General features: G+C 30.9%; 1 protein-coding gene across 8 annotated transcripts in view; it reads right to left on the bottom strand.

Moving 5' to 3' along the window:
- Nucleotides 1–1,309: 1,309 nt before the first annotated feature.
- Nucleotides 1,310–18,313, bottom strand: part of LOC101890536 (poly(rC)-binding protein 3) — a 211,974-nt gene continuing 194,970 nt past the window's right edge. For 4 of the 8 annotated variants that reach the window (XM_059129211.1, XM_005182257.4, XM_059129212.1 and 1 more), the window contains 3 exons: nucleotides 17,899–17,983; nucleotides 17,555–17,822; nucleotides 12,687–14,500 (listed from right to left, as the gene is read on the bottom strand). In XM_059129211.1, the coding sequence (XP_058985194.1) occupies nucleotides 13,909–14,500; nucleotides 17,555–17,822; nucleotides 17,899–17,983 (945 nt within the window). In that variant the 3' untranslated portion in view covers nucleotides 12,687–13,908. Of the gene's footprint in view, nucleotides 4,626–12,686; nucleotides 14,501–17,554; nucleotides 17,823–17,898; nucleotides 17,984–18,313 lie in introns of those variants that run through there. The other 4 variants (XM_020036337.2, XM_020036338.2, XM_020036334.2 and 1 more) reach the window with 2 other exon arrangements.

Consider the following 18,313-nt stretch of genomic DNA (forward strand, 5'->3'; position numbering starts at 1 on the left):
AAAATGTGTATAAAAACACCTGTCAAAAACACTCATTTTCACAAAACAAAAATTGGTGATAATAATTCTTTGCAACTATTACCATATATTTATTATGAAAATTGGTTTTTAAGACATTTGACGAAATTGATCGAGATATATACACTTCTTCAGTATGTGCGCAAATTACGTTTGCCATCGAAATTATCGTACTTATGATAATCATACTGAGCTTTAATGTTTTATAACATTACCCGGCTCATGGTTGTCAAACTCTTGCATCTGAATTTGCGAAATACATGTTTCATCAACCAAAAATTCGTACTTTTTCATAATTATATATTTTCCTTAGCATTACACGTATTAAACTAAAGGCTGCGCACACAGTACACCCACCAATGGCAGCGTGAGTTTGTATATTGAAATTAACATAGTTGTTATTATTAACAACAAATTGTTGTTGTCTAATACTTAAAAGAACAAACAACATTGAATGAGTTCATTTTCTTTAGCTAACATGTTTTAAGCAAAAAATTTCACATCAAAAAATGTTCTCTTTTTGGGACTTCTATGTTGTGTTTGTCTCATTTAAAGAAAAAATCTAATAAAGCTCTTATGACTAAATTTGTTTGTGGTTGTGTATTTCACACATTTAGCAAAACATTTGCTTATTAAATTTAAACTATTTTCATTAATAAATGTTTCCATTTCAATTCCTTGTGTTTTTTAATTTAATTTTCTTAAAATACACCTAATACAAGTTATGTGCCTAATTGTAATATGCCAATTTTATTCAGTTATGTGGTTTTTTTATTATCCTTTGAGAAAAAGAACGTTAAAATAAAAATAATTTGAGTATTAGCGATGGAAGAAACTAGGATTGTAAATAATATGTGTGACATCAAATTTCAAATAAGTGCAGCTATAAACTGTGATGATTTCCTTTTAGTTGTTTTTCATATTGTTTGGCTTGTTGTTGAAAACGTGGTTGTGATTCGTTATATTTATCTTATACGGCCTATTTTGGATAATATAATGAGTTTATTATTATTATTTTTTTTTTTGCATTTTATATATTCGAGAGATATGTTTTTCATACTTCAAAAATGTTTTGTTCTGTCTTTCCAATAATATGTTTTCGTTTATATTTGTTTTCTGTTCGAGATATGTGTGATTATTCGAGAGATAAGAAAAACGGGAGTTGAATATTCGCAATAAGTTAATAATTAATAAATTTAAAGAAACTAAAAACATTTGTTATTAAATAAATTAAACGCCTTTTGTTTTATTCGAAACTTTATTTATTATTGTTTAAATAAGTAAGCATAAATTAAAGTTTTTGATTAATTTATTGAAGTTAAAATATAATCAAGTAGTAATAATAAATATAAAAACTAAACAAATATATCTAAGTGACAAAAAAAATCTAAAATTAAAATAAAGATAAAATTATAACTTTCATAACTTCGATAAAACTAAGCCTTTGTTGTGTTTAATGTGATGATGACGATGGTTTGGTTCAAAATATCAAACAACAACGTGTATACGGTCGACGTAAATATAAGAAATACAAGTATTTGAAAAAGCCGCATTACATAGAAGACTGTGGAGGACTTGTATTAAAGAATTGTGGGCATTGGAAAAAGGTAAGACTCGATTAAATACCATAAAAAAACTGTTATGTTTTTGGAAAATTGTTATTAATATTCAAAATTGCTTTTCTAAATTTTATTTTATGATAATAAAAAAAATAAAAAATTGGCTTTAAATTATGTTAACTTCACATGAAACTATAAATTGTCCTCCAACTCTTTTCCAATTATTTGAACGACTTATTTATAATTTCAATCGACAGTCCTCAACCGTGGATTTAAGATTTGAACCAAACATAAGCAGTGTCAAACGTATGTTGTTGTTGTTGTACACATTTCATTTGTTTCAACAAAAACAATACATTTTAATTCTTAATTATAATGTGTTAAATGTATATATATTTTCTTATTTTTGCATGAATGCATATGTCTAATATTGTTGTTGTTTGTTATTTTGCATTATTAATATTAAGAAAGTCTTTTATCTTCGCATAAGCTCTTTGGGCTTTTTCTTTTAAATATGTTTTCTTGTTTGTATTTTAGTAAATATTTTGTTGTTGTATAATGAAATAAAATATATATGTATGTATGAATGCATGTGTGGGTCTATGTTTGTAGATGAATATTTATGTTGTAGATAATTAATGAAAATGGATATAAAAATTAATATTTATAATAAAATATTTGAATTAAAACTAGAATTAAATAAAATTGTTTTTTATCTTTTGAAAATAGTTTGCTACAAATAAAATTGTTCGGAAACAAATTTAGCATTTTAAATAAAGAAAAAAAAAAATAACAGAGTGTTTTCAAATAACTAACAATTCTCATTTAAAAATGTTTAATATAATAATTTTGTATTAAATCAGACTTTGGTTTAACAATTCAGTTTGTTTAATTTGTTCTAATTCATTTAATATAATAAATTCATAACAATAGAAACATAAATTTGGTAAAAACAGACGATTTTCTAAAAACAAAAATGCCAACAATAAGTATTCATTTCATTTAAATAATATATAATTTTGATCTAATACAGATACAAAACGAAAACACTCCAGACGAGAAACGAACTAATGCTAAGATCAATGAAAGAAAGAACGAATGACAAGATTACCTCTCTTCCATTTAATAAATAAAAAGTAAAAATTTTCTATAGTAGTCTTCAATTAATTAATGCTATATTTAGAAATAGAGTCACATATGAAGGGAATTCAAGGGACGATTTAACAATAAAGATGCCAAAAAATATTAAGATATTACGGGGAAAGAGTGGTATTTGCATCGTTCGATTAAAAGAAGTACCGATTCGATCAAATGGAAACAAAAAAGATTTTGTTAATTTCATACAAACGTCAGAGTTTATTAAAAATATTTATATGACATAAAATTTAATTTTATTAGATTTATAATAATCAAATATTAAAATCTCAAGTACCATAAATGCAATCAATTTTTCACTCAGTGTTTGAAATAGGAAATCAAAAGTGTTAAATCATGCTCAATGGACAGGTCAAGCTGATGCTGAAATATGTTATTGTGACTTGAATTGAAATTTACAAACAAAATAAATTGTTCGACGACGAAAATCTCTTTTATTTAAGAAAGAAAAAAGTGCAAACGTTTATATTTCTTTAATGCAATTTTTTCTTATCAACATATGCATACAAAAATATCCAGAAAGTTAATTTGCCTGAAGTAAGGCGACATATTTCATTGACTACAGCAAAAAAATTTAAACGGTCTGGATTCTGGTTAAATGGTAAAATATTGTGCCACAGTTAACACAAAAATGGGATAGACCTTATCGATATTGCTATTACTGAATATAATTGAAAATGTAAAAAGGTTTCGTATGTAACTCTATTTCTATTTTTTTTTTTATTTTAAGGCGTTTTAGCTGTTTTCTTTACATTACATTTTTTTCTTCTTCTTCTTCATCTTTTATATATCAGCTTTTAGCTATTCCTTCCATAAAAAAGGAAATTTCAAAATAAAAATTCTCATTATTTCCCGTTAACATTTCATAAGTATGCATTGTATAGTAAATATAAATAAAATATATGATGTATTTATTTTTAAGACAAAAGTAATTGTATAACATAAATATAATGCACATTTCTCTTATTTGACTTTTGTTTTGTTTATTGTTATGCTTTGCTGTAGATTTTTAATAATTATTATTTTTGTTGTTTTGTTTTATTTTAAATTGTGATTCTAGGTTGTGTTTTATGTGATTTTAGTTTTTATTTTTCTTTTTATTTGCTTTAGTCTAAAAACATTTAATTGGGTTTATTATTATTGAAGATTTCTTATTTTTTTGTTATGCACTTGTTAAGCTGTATTTCTTTCGGTTTTGTTTGTTAGTTTTTGTAATATATATTTTGCTTTTTTGACTACACTTACAAATTAATTGCTGTTTTCTCTTACGGTTCTTGGCTGAGATGGCCATTTTGCTATGAATATTTTATTCTGGTCTGTCACACCTGTATTCATAAGCAAACTGTTCCTCTCAATGCCATATCAAAAATGTTTATATGCAAAACAAAAAATAATGTTTAAATATAATGATAATTATGAAGATAACACTTGAAAATGAAAAATTACTTTCTTTTTGCACAATAATTTAAATATTGGATTGATTTTTTATATACTTGTGGCTTTGTTCTTCTTGGTCTAAACTCATATTTATGTATGTATTATATGTTATTATAAACTTGTCTAACATCTTCCGTTTGCCGTCTTAGTTAAATTAGTTTAAAATTTAAATTAATATTGCTTTTAGGGTTCCACACTCTGGTTTCAAATTGGGTTTCGTTCACATGTCCATCAAGTAAATTGGGGTTTTTAATATTCGCTTTTATGTTATGTTGGAGTAGATATTGCTGTAGAGTAGATATTGTACCGTTGGCATGTACGTTTATTAGCGGGTTTATAAACAGCAGATGTTCTTCTCCCGGCAGGTTGGCTTAATGAATGGGGGTCTTAACGATTGCATTTGGAGCAATGTAATGATAACCAGGTATTGGCAGTCCAGCTGTTTCCATTGATATCCTGAAAATATTATGAGATATGAATAAGTGTTCAATTGAATTTTGTGTTAAAACTAAAAGCAACATGTTTAACATTGTGAATTGAAGAAATACAAGCTCAACCTTATCTATCTATTTCTCGAATTTGAAATAGTTTTATTACATGGAATGTTCAATTCTGTTAGTATTTGAGTTTATGGAAAATTGTCCATCGTTTGCCAATACTTTACGCTATATTTTTAGAAGCGCATGTATTTCGTACTAACGACTTTGAGGCAAAGAATACATCAGGCCAATTTCCCTCCTTATGGTCCTCAAAACGCGAAATAACACGGCCGGGAAAAGAATAGAATAAAAAAAATTACTACTATAATAATCGCGTTAAAAATCTAAGAGTCCGGCAAGAATATATAACATTCAACAGCCGTTCTCTTAAAGTTAAAAAGGGTTATTATATTTTAGGTATACAATTCAACACATTCGAAACGTGTTGATGTTCAATGACGGGCTTTGTATTGCCATATTTGTTATTAATATGACTTTATACTCGATATCTGTTAACAATTGTTATTAACTTTCACTGCATCATGTCTGTTAACAAAAGAGAAGTTTCGGTAGTTGAGAATAGCGAGAATGGCTGGTTTCTTGGTAATCTTAGCAATTCTTTTAAACATATAAACATTTGAGAAGCTTATAAGAAAATTTTAGTGTGAAGGTATCCAAACACAAACGGACAGTCCGAAGATGTAACTGTACATCCTAAAGTTTTAAATAACAAATTAAGAAACTTCTGCGCCTTATCTTGACTATCGCGATCTTAATGATGTGTCAAAAAAAAAAACTTACCCATTATTTCTTTTTTTAAGTTATAACTAAGATTTCGAAATAAACCTGTCCTAAAAATGCGAGGGTACACAACACTAAGATGTTACCTTTGGAGGAAAGTAAGGAATTTATGCCATATCTATATTCAATTTGTTTGGGTAAGAGGATGTTGTGGGAAACAAGGAATTGGCAAGGAACTCATCATTGCTTTTCAATCGAAAATAAACATATTCGGTAAAATCAAATGTCTGCTTTGTGATATATACATAAATATATGGTATAAATAAGTACAGAATTATTTTTTGTTTACTGTTTATTTATTTTTCAAATGACATTCTAAAATACATTTACTTAGTAGTTTTTGTATATGTTTTGTATGTGTAATAATGTTGTGTATTTAATATGATTACAATGTTTAAATATTTGTTTTTCTTATTTTATATTTATATATTCTTAAAACAAATTTCTAAGGCTTTAGAGCTTTTTATTCAGTTTTTTATTTGGATTTAATTATTTTATATTGTAAACGTATAAACTACTATCTAAAAATTAATCATTTAAATATATCGACGACATAAAGGCAAAAAGTAAGCAATAACTTTGAAAAAGGATTTCATACCAGATGAGTATCGTTAATAATGAGAATTTTAAAAATAATGTTTGTTTATTGGTCGAAGAATCAAGTTTTGGTTGGTACTCATTTTCGAATTTATGACGACGATATATTTGTGTTTATTTTGTCATTTTTACGTTTCACCAGCAATGGTAAAAATACTTTTAATTTTTTTGAAACTGATAGCAAATACTCCAAAAACTATAGAATAATGATGTATGCTTTTTTATAAATAAATGTTTTAATGATGGTTGCCAACACATTTTTCAAGAAAATTTACGAGATTTTAGAATTTGTAAAAATATATAACAAGAAAATTAAGTCAATAAATAAAAACTTAGTTACGAGAAAGCTTTAAAAGACTTTGAGTCATGTTGGTTTTTGACGAAAAAGTATTAGTTGCCTTTTTTGAAAAACAGAAGTTTTTTTTTAAATATTTTTTTGAAATGTTGTCTGTAAGAATCAAACACTAATCAACAGTTAAAAAGGCATGACACTATTTAAAGTTCTTTTTAAACAATGGCACATCGAAATCCCATACAAATTGTACAAAAGGGAATTTATTTTAGATGATTTGATGGTGATAATCTTTCTCTCAAAATTATATGTGGCAAATCAGAACTTTTGGCAGTTTCTAGAAAAATGTTTTTTAAAAAATTGTTCCGGAAACTCCTGCTACATTTTTCAAGTCATTATTCATGAGCTGTAAGAACTGGGCCCACTGTTGCTTTGTCAATGTACAATGCAATGAAGTTTCTATTGTAGGTCGCATAATTATGGCATTGGGTACAGCCTTTACATAATATGACGAATGATAACAATTAAATATATATGTTTCAAATTATTTTACGATCAGTGTCAGGTTGAAAGAAATCTTGAGTTTTAACTGTTGACTAGTGTGCTTATGCGTACAAAGTTAATTATAGTAAATTCTTATTTTATTTTTTTTATAGTAAAATTGTTTCAATATGTTTTTAATATTATGAGCGAATTGGTCCTTATTCAATTGTTTTTCTTTTTGTTCTTGTTGTTGTTTTTTTTTTTTATTATTTTATCTTTCCTTGGAGAAGTCTGCTTTGCAATTATTAAAATATTGGTTGTCCTTTACCTAATTCTAAACTACAAAAACATCGCATTATATTCTAAATGGGTGTATATGTGTAAGAGACATAGAGAGTGGTTGAGTGCGAATATGGCGATTTCTTAACATGAGCCTATTCAAAATTAGAACATCTGTATGTATGTGGTATTCACAAGTGCTCTACACATGATTTTTATGCATAATGAATATGTGTAATGGCTGAGAAGAAGGAGTATGGCTCAATGGTATGTGTATATATGTTTGAGTTGGTATAATTTATGACTTCTATGAATTTGAATGTTTGTTGTTTTTATACTTAATGAATAGTGTTAATTAGCGAAGGCTATGTTATGCAGAAATATGTATGCAGGTTTACATAATGATGTATAAAATGAAGCCATGGTCTTTTCTACATGTTTCTTTTGTTCCTATGTTTCATTTTTTCTTTTTGTTTTGGCAATTACATTTCTTTATATATAAATATTAAGGTTTTTTTAAAACACATATTGATTGCTTTTCATTTTATTTATTTCGTTTTACAATATCTACCTTGAAACTGTAAACGTTTTCTTTAACTGCTTAATAATTGTACGAAAAATCTAGATATTATCATCAATGGTCCAAATCAGTTTTATTTGTTGATTAAACCTTTACGTTATCATAAAGAAAAACTATACATTTGTGTTATGATTTTTATATTGGCATTTACTCAATATCACAATAGACAATATATATGTGATTTGTTAATATATTGGTGTATGTTTATTCGAATTTAAATGTGATACTTGCCAGAATGCTCAAGAGTGCATTTAAATATGTCATTTGGTCATAACTAATTTTAGATTTAATTGGTATTCAATTAAAAAGGTTTACAGCTTTACAGTGACACTATAACATAAGTTCAATGTTAAATATAAGTCAAGAATTATATAAAGTTTTTATATATGAATAAAATTTTGAAGAAAATATAAGTGTAAAAAAATTATGGCTGACAACAAAATGAAAGACTTATTTAAAACATTGCAAAGCATTCTATGCCACCAATAGTTCTACGCTAAGAGTGTAAGAACTGAACGAAATGATGTATTCAAACAAACTTTGTGAAGAAAATGTTTGTTTTTTTATTTATTAACTCAGCAATAATGGTAAGTTTCCGAAGACTTTACTCCTTTTACATTTCGTAATATTATAGTCAACCATAATACATATATTTCAATAATAATAGGACAACTGAATATGCTTTTTGGAGAAATTTATTTTCAGGAATGTTTGGAAACAGGCTGACAATATTTCCCCCAATGATGACCTATTAGCAATTGAACTTAATTATGAAAATAAAATAGCACTTTTTTACTTCAATTCAATTTCATTTTAAAACATTATGAGCCTATAATGTGTCAAGATGGTTTTTATTTAAAAAATAAAAGTAATTCTGGGAATAAATACAAAGTTTAAAATGTAATATGCTCTACGCTCCTTAGATGCGTCCGCTCTCGGTCAATGCTCAACGACGACTGACTCATAAACTCATTTTGATAGTTGACAATTCGGCCTCTCCTGACTCTTCGTCCCTCCTGGGCGAACCATCATCAGACTCATCTTTATCTTCGATTTCGAGACTTGGATCACCATAGCACCAGGGCTTCATATGATCGGTCGACATAACACCACAATATTTCCTTTGCTTCAAACTTAAATCCGGCAGATCCTCTACCAGATAACGATCGTTTCCGATAATTTTCGTGACGATGTATGGTCCTTTATACCGCGCATCCAACTTATGCGATTCTCCTGTAGGCTGCGGTACCGTGTCTATCACCACCAAATCGCCTTCCTTGTACTGAGTTGGCTTGGAATGACGGCTGTCAAATCTTGCTTTCCATTTTTCCTTTTGTTTCTGGATGTTAGCAACAGCCTGCTGTTGAATTACCCTAACATCGAAATTCTCTCTTTCTTCATCACCAACCGCCTGGATAATTCTATTGTAACTGACATCTCTGAGACTAAAGTTGAATATTAAGTCATTTGGACTGAACTTTGTAGTCGCATTCAGCTGCGAGTTAATACTCCACTGTATCGTCGTTGTCTCAGTGTCCCATTCTTTTGTATCACCTACTAGACATTTCAACGCATTCAAAACTGTCTGGTTGATCCGCTCGGCTTGGCCATTGGCTCTTGGTGTTCGGACTGCTGTTTGTACATGTTGTATTCCGTTGTATTCCACAAACTGTTGGAATTCTTTAGACGTGAACGCCGTTCCCTTATCCGATACAATTCTTCGTGGCTGTCCGAAAATCGACATAACTTCTCGCAGCGCTGTTATAACCGGAGCAGTCTTTGTATTCCTGGTTGGCTTTATAAACGCCGTGAATTTCTTGGATTCTTCCTTGACGTGTATCTGGTAATATCCTGATGTCATGTCTAACGTTGTAAAATACTTATTTCCAGATAACAACGAAAGTTGTTCTTCAACCACTGGCATCGAGTACTGCTTTTTGATGGTGACTTCATTTAATGCTCGATAATCCGTACACATACGACTTTCACCGTTCGCCTTTTTGACCAACAATACTGATGCTGCATAGGGCGAATCACTTGGGTGAATAATACAACATCGAAGCAACTTGTCAATTATGTCTGACAGAATTTGTCTTTGAGAAAATGGAACTTGGTATCTTTTACCAACTACAGGCTTGTCCGTAGATAAACTTATTTCCATTTGTGTATTTTTACACCTTCCAAGGTCTTCAAGGGTTTCAGCAAAACAGTCCTTGAACGACGACAGTATTTGGTCTAATTTTTCCTTTTGATGCTCATCCAGACTTTCTCCGACATTAAATGTACTTGGCATTGTTGACTTTACTTTCAAGACACCATGCTCAATTGTAAGTTTTGTTTGCTTCTTACACAATACGTCTCTTCCTAAGAGAACGTCATATCGCATCAAGTCATTCGGCACTACATAAATGGTAGTCATTAAACTCTCCTCGTCGATAACAACGTTAGTCTCAAACATTTCCACCACTTCAACAATAGATCCACCAAAACCTTTCATTCTTTTTGACGTTACTTCCATATCGCAACCCTCTGGAACTACAGCTTTCCGCATTAAGGTAAAGTCGCTTCCAGTGTCCACAAAACCTTCATATGTCTTACCATTGACCGTGACATCTTTCATAACCGGTGGGCAGTAATCCTTAGACTCTTCTGTCATTGCTGCCACAGTTGTACCTTTACCTTTGCATTGCGATGCATCGTGACCAATCTTTGCACATTTACTACACTTCGGCTTCTTCAATGGTTGTGGGCAACTAGTTGAGATGTGCCCAAACCTGTTACAATTGAAACATTTTACTCCCTTGGTTGGCGCTCCACCTGAGACACTTACGGTTTTGTCATCCTCGTCATTCTTTGTTTGCTTCCTTGCATACGTTTGTATGGTCAAATTCTCCAACGACCTTAATAATTCACTACATGTCTGCGGGTTCATAGCTAAAAGTGTTCTTGTTAAGCTGCTATCATTGAGACCATTTATGATGTACGACAGTATTGATGCCTCATCTACGCTTCCTCTTTTCCCTATGGCCAACATTGCGTAATAATATTCCACCAAAGACTCATTCGAGTTTCGTTTCCTAGCTATAAGTTCACGATGAATGTCAGCAACACTTACTCGACTTGGGAAATCCTTTAAAAATTGTTGTCTGAACTCTTTCCATGTTTCAACCACTGGTAAAGCATCTATCCACATTTTAGCAACACCACTCATTTTATGATGAACTGCAAACAAAGTTGTTTCATCTGACCATCCATGAAGCCTTTGCAACGTTTCAACCTTGTCAATGAATTGGACTGATGTAACATTTCCTTTAATTGGATCGAAGTCTGGTATCATTACTATGTAATCCTTTAAACAACCAGATGTTCCGGAACCAGATTGTCTTGATATTACTTCAGCTGGAACTTGCTGTTCTGTATCCCTTGAATTTAACCCTGCATTTGACGTAATAGCCCTTTCTGTTGAAAGTGTTGTTAACTGTTGCACACTTCTTGCTAGAGTCAACATTATATCCTTTAGCTCTCGCATTTGACTTGTTAGAGAATCATCGCCCGTCTCAGCTTCATCAAATCCATGGAAATCCTCCTGTGACTCTGAATCTTCAACTTCCACTTCGTCATTTCCATTGCAAGCCATGAGTCTAGCAATTTTCTCGGACTTATTTCCTGTTCGTGGTAAGCTTCTTGCCAGTAATAATTTGTCTAGCTCCGCAACCTTTAACGAACTTATTTTCACCTTCATACTTTTCCTTGTGAATTTTCCTTTTTAATTCGTTACTTCAGCAAATCTAGAACTATTCCTTTTTTTTAGAAGCCGCACGCCCTAAAAATATACGTTAACTTTTCCCTTTTTAAACTTCTTCTTCGGGGTTCCCCTCTTGCTTTCAATCTCCTTGATGTACTATCGTTGTCCTACTCACTCACACTTTTGAGTATACCTTTGTACATTCTCCTTTGATTGATGCTTTCTCCTTTGCTCTCTTTGAGCACGTTACACACTCTCACTAAACTCACTCGAACTTTTGAGTTTAGGTGCCTTTGCGTGGTTTCTCCTTTGGTCGTCGTTGTTGCTTTGCATTGAGCTCTTCACTACTACATCACTTTGACGCCTTAGTTTCTCAGCTCTTTGAGTATTTTTCTGCAATTCTTATCCAAAATGATGAAATTCCTTGTAGATTTCTGTTCTTATCCCACTTCTGATTCTGTCAAGATGGTTTTTATTTAAAAAATAAAAGTAATTCTGGGAATAAATACAAAGTTTAAAATGTAATATGCTCTACGCTCCTTAGATGCGTCCGCTCTCGGTCAATGCTCAACGACGACTGACTCATAAACTCATTTTGATAGTTGACAAATGTTTATTTAATAAGTCATTCGATTTTGTAGCCAATCAATGCACGAGATCTTTGGCCCTCATAACGTTTTGTCAAGTGGGATGATCTGAGACTGTTGGAACAACTAGGCAGGACAACATTTTGAATGTTCTAATGTTATGTGGTGTATGTTCCTACTTTGCAAATGGATAACACAAAGCAAAGCAAAGCAAATTTTCTTGAAAAGGTTGAAGTCAAAAATTCAAATATAATTTTGTATTTATTTCTCGCATTTCAGATGCGCCCAAGCGAATGCTACGAAGTTTGCCTTTCAAACAAAATATTGAACATGTCTCGAATGTCTTCAATTAATTTAAATTCGACTGGGATGGACAATAAAGGACATTTGGTTTCGAAAACTGCAATTGCTTTGTATTTCCAGGTATACATATTAAAATGAATCTTTCTAGTTATTTCACGTCATAAGGAACTTTATAAATGTACTTGTTAAACGTTTGAGTGCCGATTAGATTCTCTGCATTACAAAACAAAACCAAAAGAAAAAAAAAATAAATTAAATTAAAAACAAATCCCTTTCTTAAAATTTCAGATGTATTATATTATGAAAACAAGAGTTTTCTGTATTTCTCCTAGAAGGATACGAAGTGTATAATAAATATATAGTATAATATGTACTGTGTGTATGCTTTATGTTTTCTTTAACATATTTTTTATTTATTTGAATATTAGATGATTTTTTACTTTCCTTAATTATTAATAAAAATGTAAAAGAGAGTTTAAAGCTTAACTAAATGAATAGTTTAAGTGAAAATACATACATACGTTGTTAGAGAACAACTTACCTAATGATTTACATAGAAACAGTACATGGTGTGCAGTCATTCCCTTACATTGCATCTTATATGTATATAACATTTCCCTTCCTAAACCATTCATTTACATAGAAAAAGTTTTTGTTTCTTTGTCAAACAACTATTTTACTAAAACATTTGGTGTACTTTAGACTTATGGTTAATAATTACAGTAATAATATTAGTAGAATAGAAGAGAAAGAGAACAGAAATGAAACACATAAATGGGAAGTGTTAAAACACCAAAACATGATGTACAACCAGTTTCAAGACAAAGATATTTTCACAAGGCTTTAATGACCATTTAGGACTACACCTTACAAATTCTGCTTGTGTTCATTCAAGCGTTGCTATTTTGGAATGAATTTTCGATTAACTTAAAAAATAATAAAAATAAATATCTAAAAAATTGGAATTGAATATTAACATACTGCCAAAGATGCGCTTGACAAGTCCCGAATGTGTTGTAAATGGGTCGTCGGATACACTTGTAGATTTTATTTTTATATCTATTTTTGTCTTGCTTGTGAAAATAATTTATATCTTACAACTAGTTGGTACAATTTGTGAAGGAAATGTTTATATATTATAATAGAGACAGTGAGTGAGTGATGAAAGTGTGAGGAAAAAAGGAGTAGATGGATTTTGTGTTTCAGTGTAAAGAGGAGAAAATGTCAGTACTTAGTGTAAAACTGTAAATTATACGTATTTGCTTCTTTTTTTAGCTTATTATTGCCCTTTTCAATAGTCGTGGGCAAGACTTTTTCATATTTGTTTATAAAATGTCTATTTTTTAACTACAGCCAAATAATATTCGCCAATAATACAAATCGAGTAATCGATCAAGTATCATACTACCAATCAATATATTTTTATGTTTGCTTATTCTTGTTTTTTTTTTTAATTTTTGTAAAAATCTAAAGCTTAATGGGAAAAATTTTGGTTGAATTTAGCTCTTTTGTAAAAAAAGAAACCCCATTTTTTCAATTTTATTGTTAATACTCATCGTCTTGTTTTGAAGTTGCCGAGGCGTTTCAATCGTTTCAATAGGGATTGAATTTATTACGAGCCTTTTCAGGCTCGGCACTGCCATCGGCATTGTGATTACGGAAACGCGATGAAGCAAAACTTTTGGTACGATTCACACCTGTTGTCTGAACTGGCGGACCCCCCAAAGTGGCAAGGCCGCCTAACAAATCGGACAGACTGCCTAAAGCCGTTAGGCTTGTAAGGGCATTAAGAGCTCCCGGTTTGGCCAATAGCTGAGCCAATGGTATGGCGGTGGCCAATGAACTGGCAGCGGCTGCCAATGGATTGGCTGAATTTAAAACACTTGTTGTTGTTGTGTCATTGGTTGCTGTTGTTGTGGTTGTATTTGTGTTACTATTATTTGTTGTATTGTTACTTAAAGTAGCTACTAATGCTGCCGAACTGTTTGTGTTTGTTGTATTATTAGTGTTGCTGTTGTTGGTTGTTGTGGTTGTGGTGTTGGTGGTGGCTGTGGTGTTGTTGCCGTTACTATTATTTGTTTGGCTGTTACTATTTGTCTGTCCTCCGTTAGCCGTTGCTGTTGTACCATTAGTTATGACAGCAGTATTATTTGCCTCTTGGAGATTTGCCATCTGCAATTCGACGCTATAAAAGGGATAAAGAGAGAGAGAAAGAGAAAAGGAAAAATAGGATATTGTTGTTGCTGTTTATGGTGATGATTAGGTTTACTTGTAGTGATGGTTAATTTTTTTCACTATCACTGACAAATGATTTTGTGGAATTGAGTTGAGGTTTTTTTATTATTATTTTTTGAATTTCTTTGATTCTTTCAAATGGTTAAGGAGGGATGGATTTTGGTGGATATTATAGGGGATTGGTTTTGAATATTTCAAAAAATTTTGTTGGAAAGCGTTCTCTTTAAATTGGGGAACAGTAGAGTTTCACAAGAGAGCATAGAATACAAAATTTGAATGCACATAAAATCAAAACGAAGTTAACATGTTTTATTATCTAAAAACGACTCAAATACTAATATGAGCCCTAAACTCTGAATAATTATTGCGATAATACGAAGCAAAATCGTTGCAAATAGTTTGCCTGGTCTGATTGAATCTGGGTTGAATCAAAAACTGACAACACCTGAAAAAGAAAATTGCAATAATTTTTAGTAGGCAGTGATAGCTAACATGAAAGCCTATTACACAAAGTTACTTCTCGTGACACACAATTGCGATTCGCAAGCCTACACCCGGGAGGACAAGTAATGCAAAAACTGTTGAATACACTTTTGCTTATAAAGTGGGGGAAAACAATAGGCATAAGCAGACTAGATATGATACAGATTCATGAAAAGTCACGCTCATGTTCTGTTGACCACCTCCACAATTCCGTTTCTTAAAAATAAGTTTGTTGTTTTTTTACAAAAAAGAAAAACTGTATAATTCTTATAATATTCCTTTGTAAAGCTGTACCTAAAGTTGGAGACCGACCCTCAATGATGGCCTGCACCGGGTGCATTCTAGATATCAGAACTACCTGATTAATCAATTAATTTTTGTCATCTATTTTTAAATGTTTATAAAGCGCTGACATAAATTAGGTAAAAAAAATTGCTACACAATTAATTTTAAGGTAAATTAACAATGTCTTTCAGGAAAAAGCTTCGCCTTCTGTGTAACCTTGGTGTATTCTAAATGGATTTCGTTTAATCAACAAATAATAAAATTTCCGTAAAATAGAACATATCACAGTTTAAAGATTTTCTTTCCTTCGGCTAACCGATGCATGAGCAATAGTGGTGTATTTCAATATTTCCAATACGTTTTAAAAACTGTCATTATAGTCAAGAAAATGTGTATTATGAAGTTATCTGCTATTAGTATTAGTTAGAACAGTACCTACACCTGAGCTCAAAGTGTTCTTAACTAATCCTAGAAGACTCGATCTTACTGTATAAAATTGTTAAACAAAAAACAATACGTATATAAAACAATGCTACTAAATTTCAAAACGCACGAACTACATTTGCTCTTTTTAATGTCATTTTTTGATAAAAGATAAAACACTTGATTAACTTCGTTTTAAATTCATTCAATGCAATCAAATTAAACAGGATATTCTTGTAAATTCGGGTCATACCGAGGGGGTTCAATGTCTAAAAAGATTTTTTTTTTGAGGATTTGATAGGGATTAAAACGTCGTTCATCATCTCCAATTACCAGACAAATAGAGTGTTGGCCAGTGCTTTTCTTATTCTGTGTGATTTCATAATCCCTTTCTCCTTCATGTTCTTCCTTCCATACTGATTACAAATTATCAAGTAGTTAGCTATAAAATAAGACTTAAAACTAACCAATAGAAGTAATCATTTATTTTAATATATCCATATCCATATCATAAAAATACAGTGCCGTTTTGTAACGTTTGTTTTCAACAATTATGTATATATCAATCAAACAGTATAAATTAACCCTTTCGAACATAGGGGTAACGTAGATCTGAAATTTTTAGATTTTTATATTGTTTTGCAATAAATAAAAAAACAATGATCGGGGGGCAGCATGGTGAACAAGGGTAAAGAGGGAAGTATTTGGATGGAATTGTATAGAACACATTGAGAGTGTGTCTATTACATAACGTATGGTTTTTGGGTGGATATATTGTTGGTCAAGAGGTGGTAAACATGAATTTTAAGTGATTCTTCAAAGGTGAATATCAAAAAAAAAAAAAAAAAAAATATACAAATATAACAGTAGTTTAAGAAAAATGTACACAGTAGCTGTGCTTTCATAGTGGCATAAAAACACATTTCTTAAATTGAACGCTTACTTCTACAATTAAATAGAATTCAGAATCTGCTACGTTTAGACGGTCAAGAATAAACAAAGATCCTCCTCTCCTTATGTCGTAATAATTTACATTTGATGGTAGAGATCATCGCCAAAATCAACTGCATTAGATGATCTCAGACAAAAAACAAATGTTGTATTCATTTGTTTTGCACTTATTTCGATTCAAATCAATTCGACAAAATGTTATACTACTACAAACTCATTCATAAAAACGTATTAGTTCGGTACGCACACAAGTAAAAATTAACAAGAATATGTACAAAAAATGGTTAAAAACGGAATAAAACTTGGATAACAGATTATAGATATGAATGTTATCATAATTGAAAAATAATACGTACGCAAACAACATAAATATAGCTGTGTTGGATCAACGTGGAAAATCAAAAAACCAGCAATATTTTTTCTCATTAATAATTTTTTTTTTTTAAAGAGTTTTTTTTTACGACGACTAGACCAGTTTTGGAAAAACTTTTGGTTTGGTTTTTTTTTGGGCTGAAATTTGTATCAAAGCCACGGCTTTAGATTAAAAATTTACCATAATTTGAATTACTCGTTGAAATCGTTATTCTTCTTCCTTTCGCCTCGTTATTTTATAAATGCTATTACCAAAAGAATTAAATTTCTTAGCAATGGTACCATTTACTGAATTTTTTTATTAATACAAATTTGGCATTTGACCTGAATTCTAGCAGAAACTTAGCCTTTTTATCATGCTATTCGAAATCACACGTTACAGCTTATAATTACATCTTATGCCGGTATTTTGATTTTCACTTTCTGTTCTCAACTTATTAACAAGTGCACAACAACATTTAATAACAAATATAATACCAAACGGACTTACCTCATATTGATTAAGTATTGTGCCAGAGCCACAGAATCGGGATTACCACTTATGGTGATGGTACGATCGGTATTGCCGCCCTCACGTTCTTCACAATTCGAAATGCGTATCATTGCACCGGAAATTTGACGGATTTCGGCAATTTTGGTGCCACCCTTCCCAATAATGCAACCAATCAAATCATTAGAGACGGTCATTTCATGTTGCTGCTGCTGAGCACGATTTGTATTTGCTGTACGCAATTGAGAACCAGCCAAGGCAGCCAAAGCTGCATTTGGAAAAATAACACATGAAGAAGTTATAGACATGCTACTATTTCGGATATGTAATCGCCTTGAACTCACCTGTTGGATTGAGACCGCCGGTATTGGCTGGTGCCATACCAGCCAAACCTAAAGCTGCCAAACTAGCCAAGGGGTTTTTAGCCACCTATTGTCGACGAGAAAAGGAGAGGAAAAGAATGGGTAGGACAATTGTAATTATTAGATTTTTTAAAATTGTTTTACGAAAAATTAATAAATACAACAAATCAAATAATTTGTTTTTTGATTTGAAATCAACAAAATCATAACTGAACACAGAAATGACAACAACAAACAGTGAAAATGGATTGTTGGAGATATAAACAATGCAAATTTCAATTTTTTATAAACATATACAATAAAGTTTTGCTATCGTTTTTCATTTTGAAAGCATGAAGTGTTCAGAAATGTGAAGTTATTAAAATATGTAACGTTCGATGAATAAAAATCGAAAAAT

Source organism: Musca domestica, unplaced genomic scaffold (assembly GCF_030504385.1).
Source record: "Musca domestica strain aabys unplaced genomic scaffold, Musca_domestica.polishedcontigs.V.1.1 6, whole genome shotgun sequence".
Taxonomy (NCBI): domain Eukaryota; kingdom Metazoa; phylum Arthropoda; class Insecta; order Diptera; family Muscidae; genus Musca; species Musca domestica.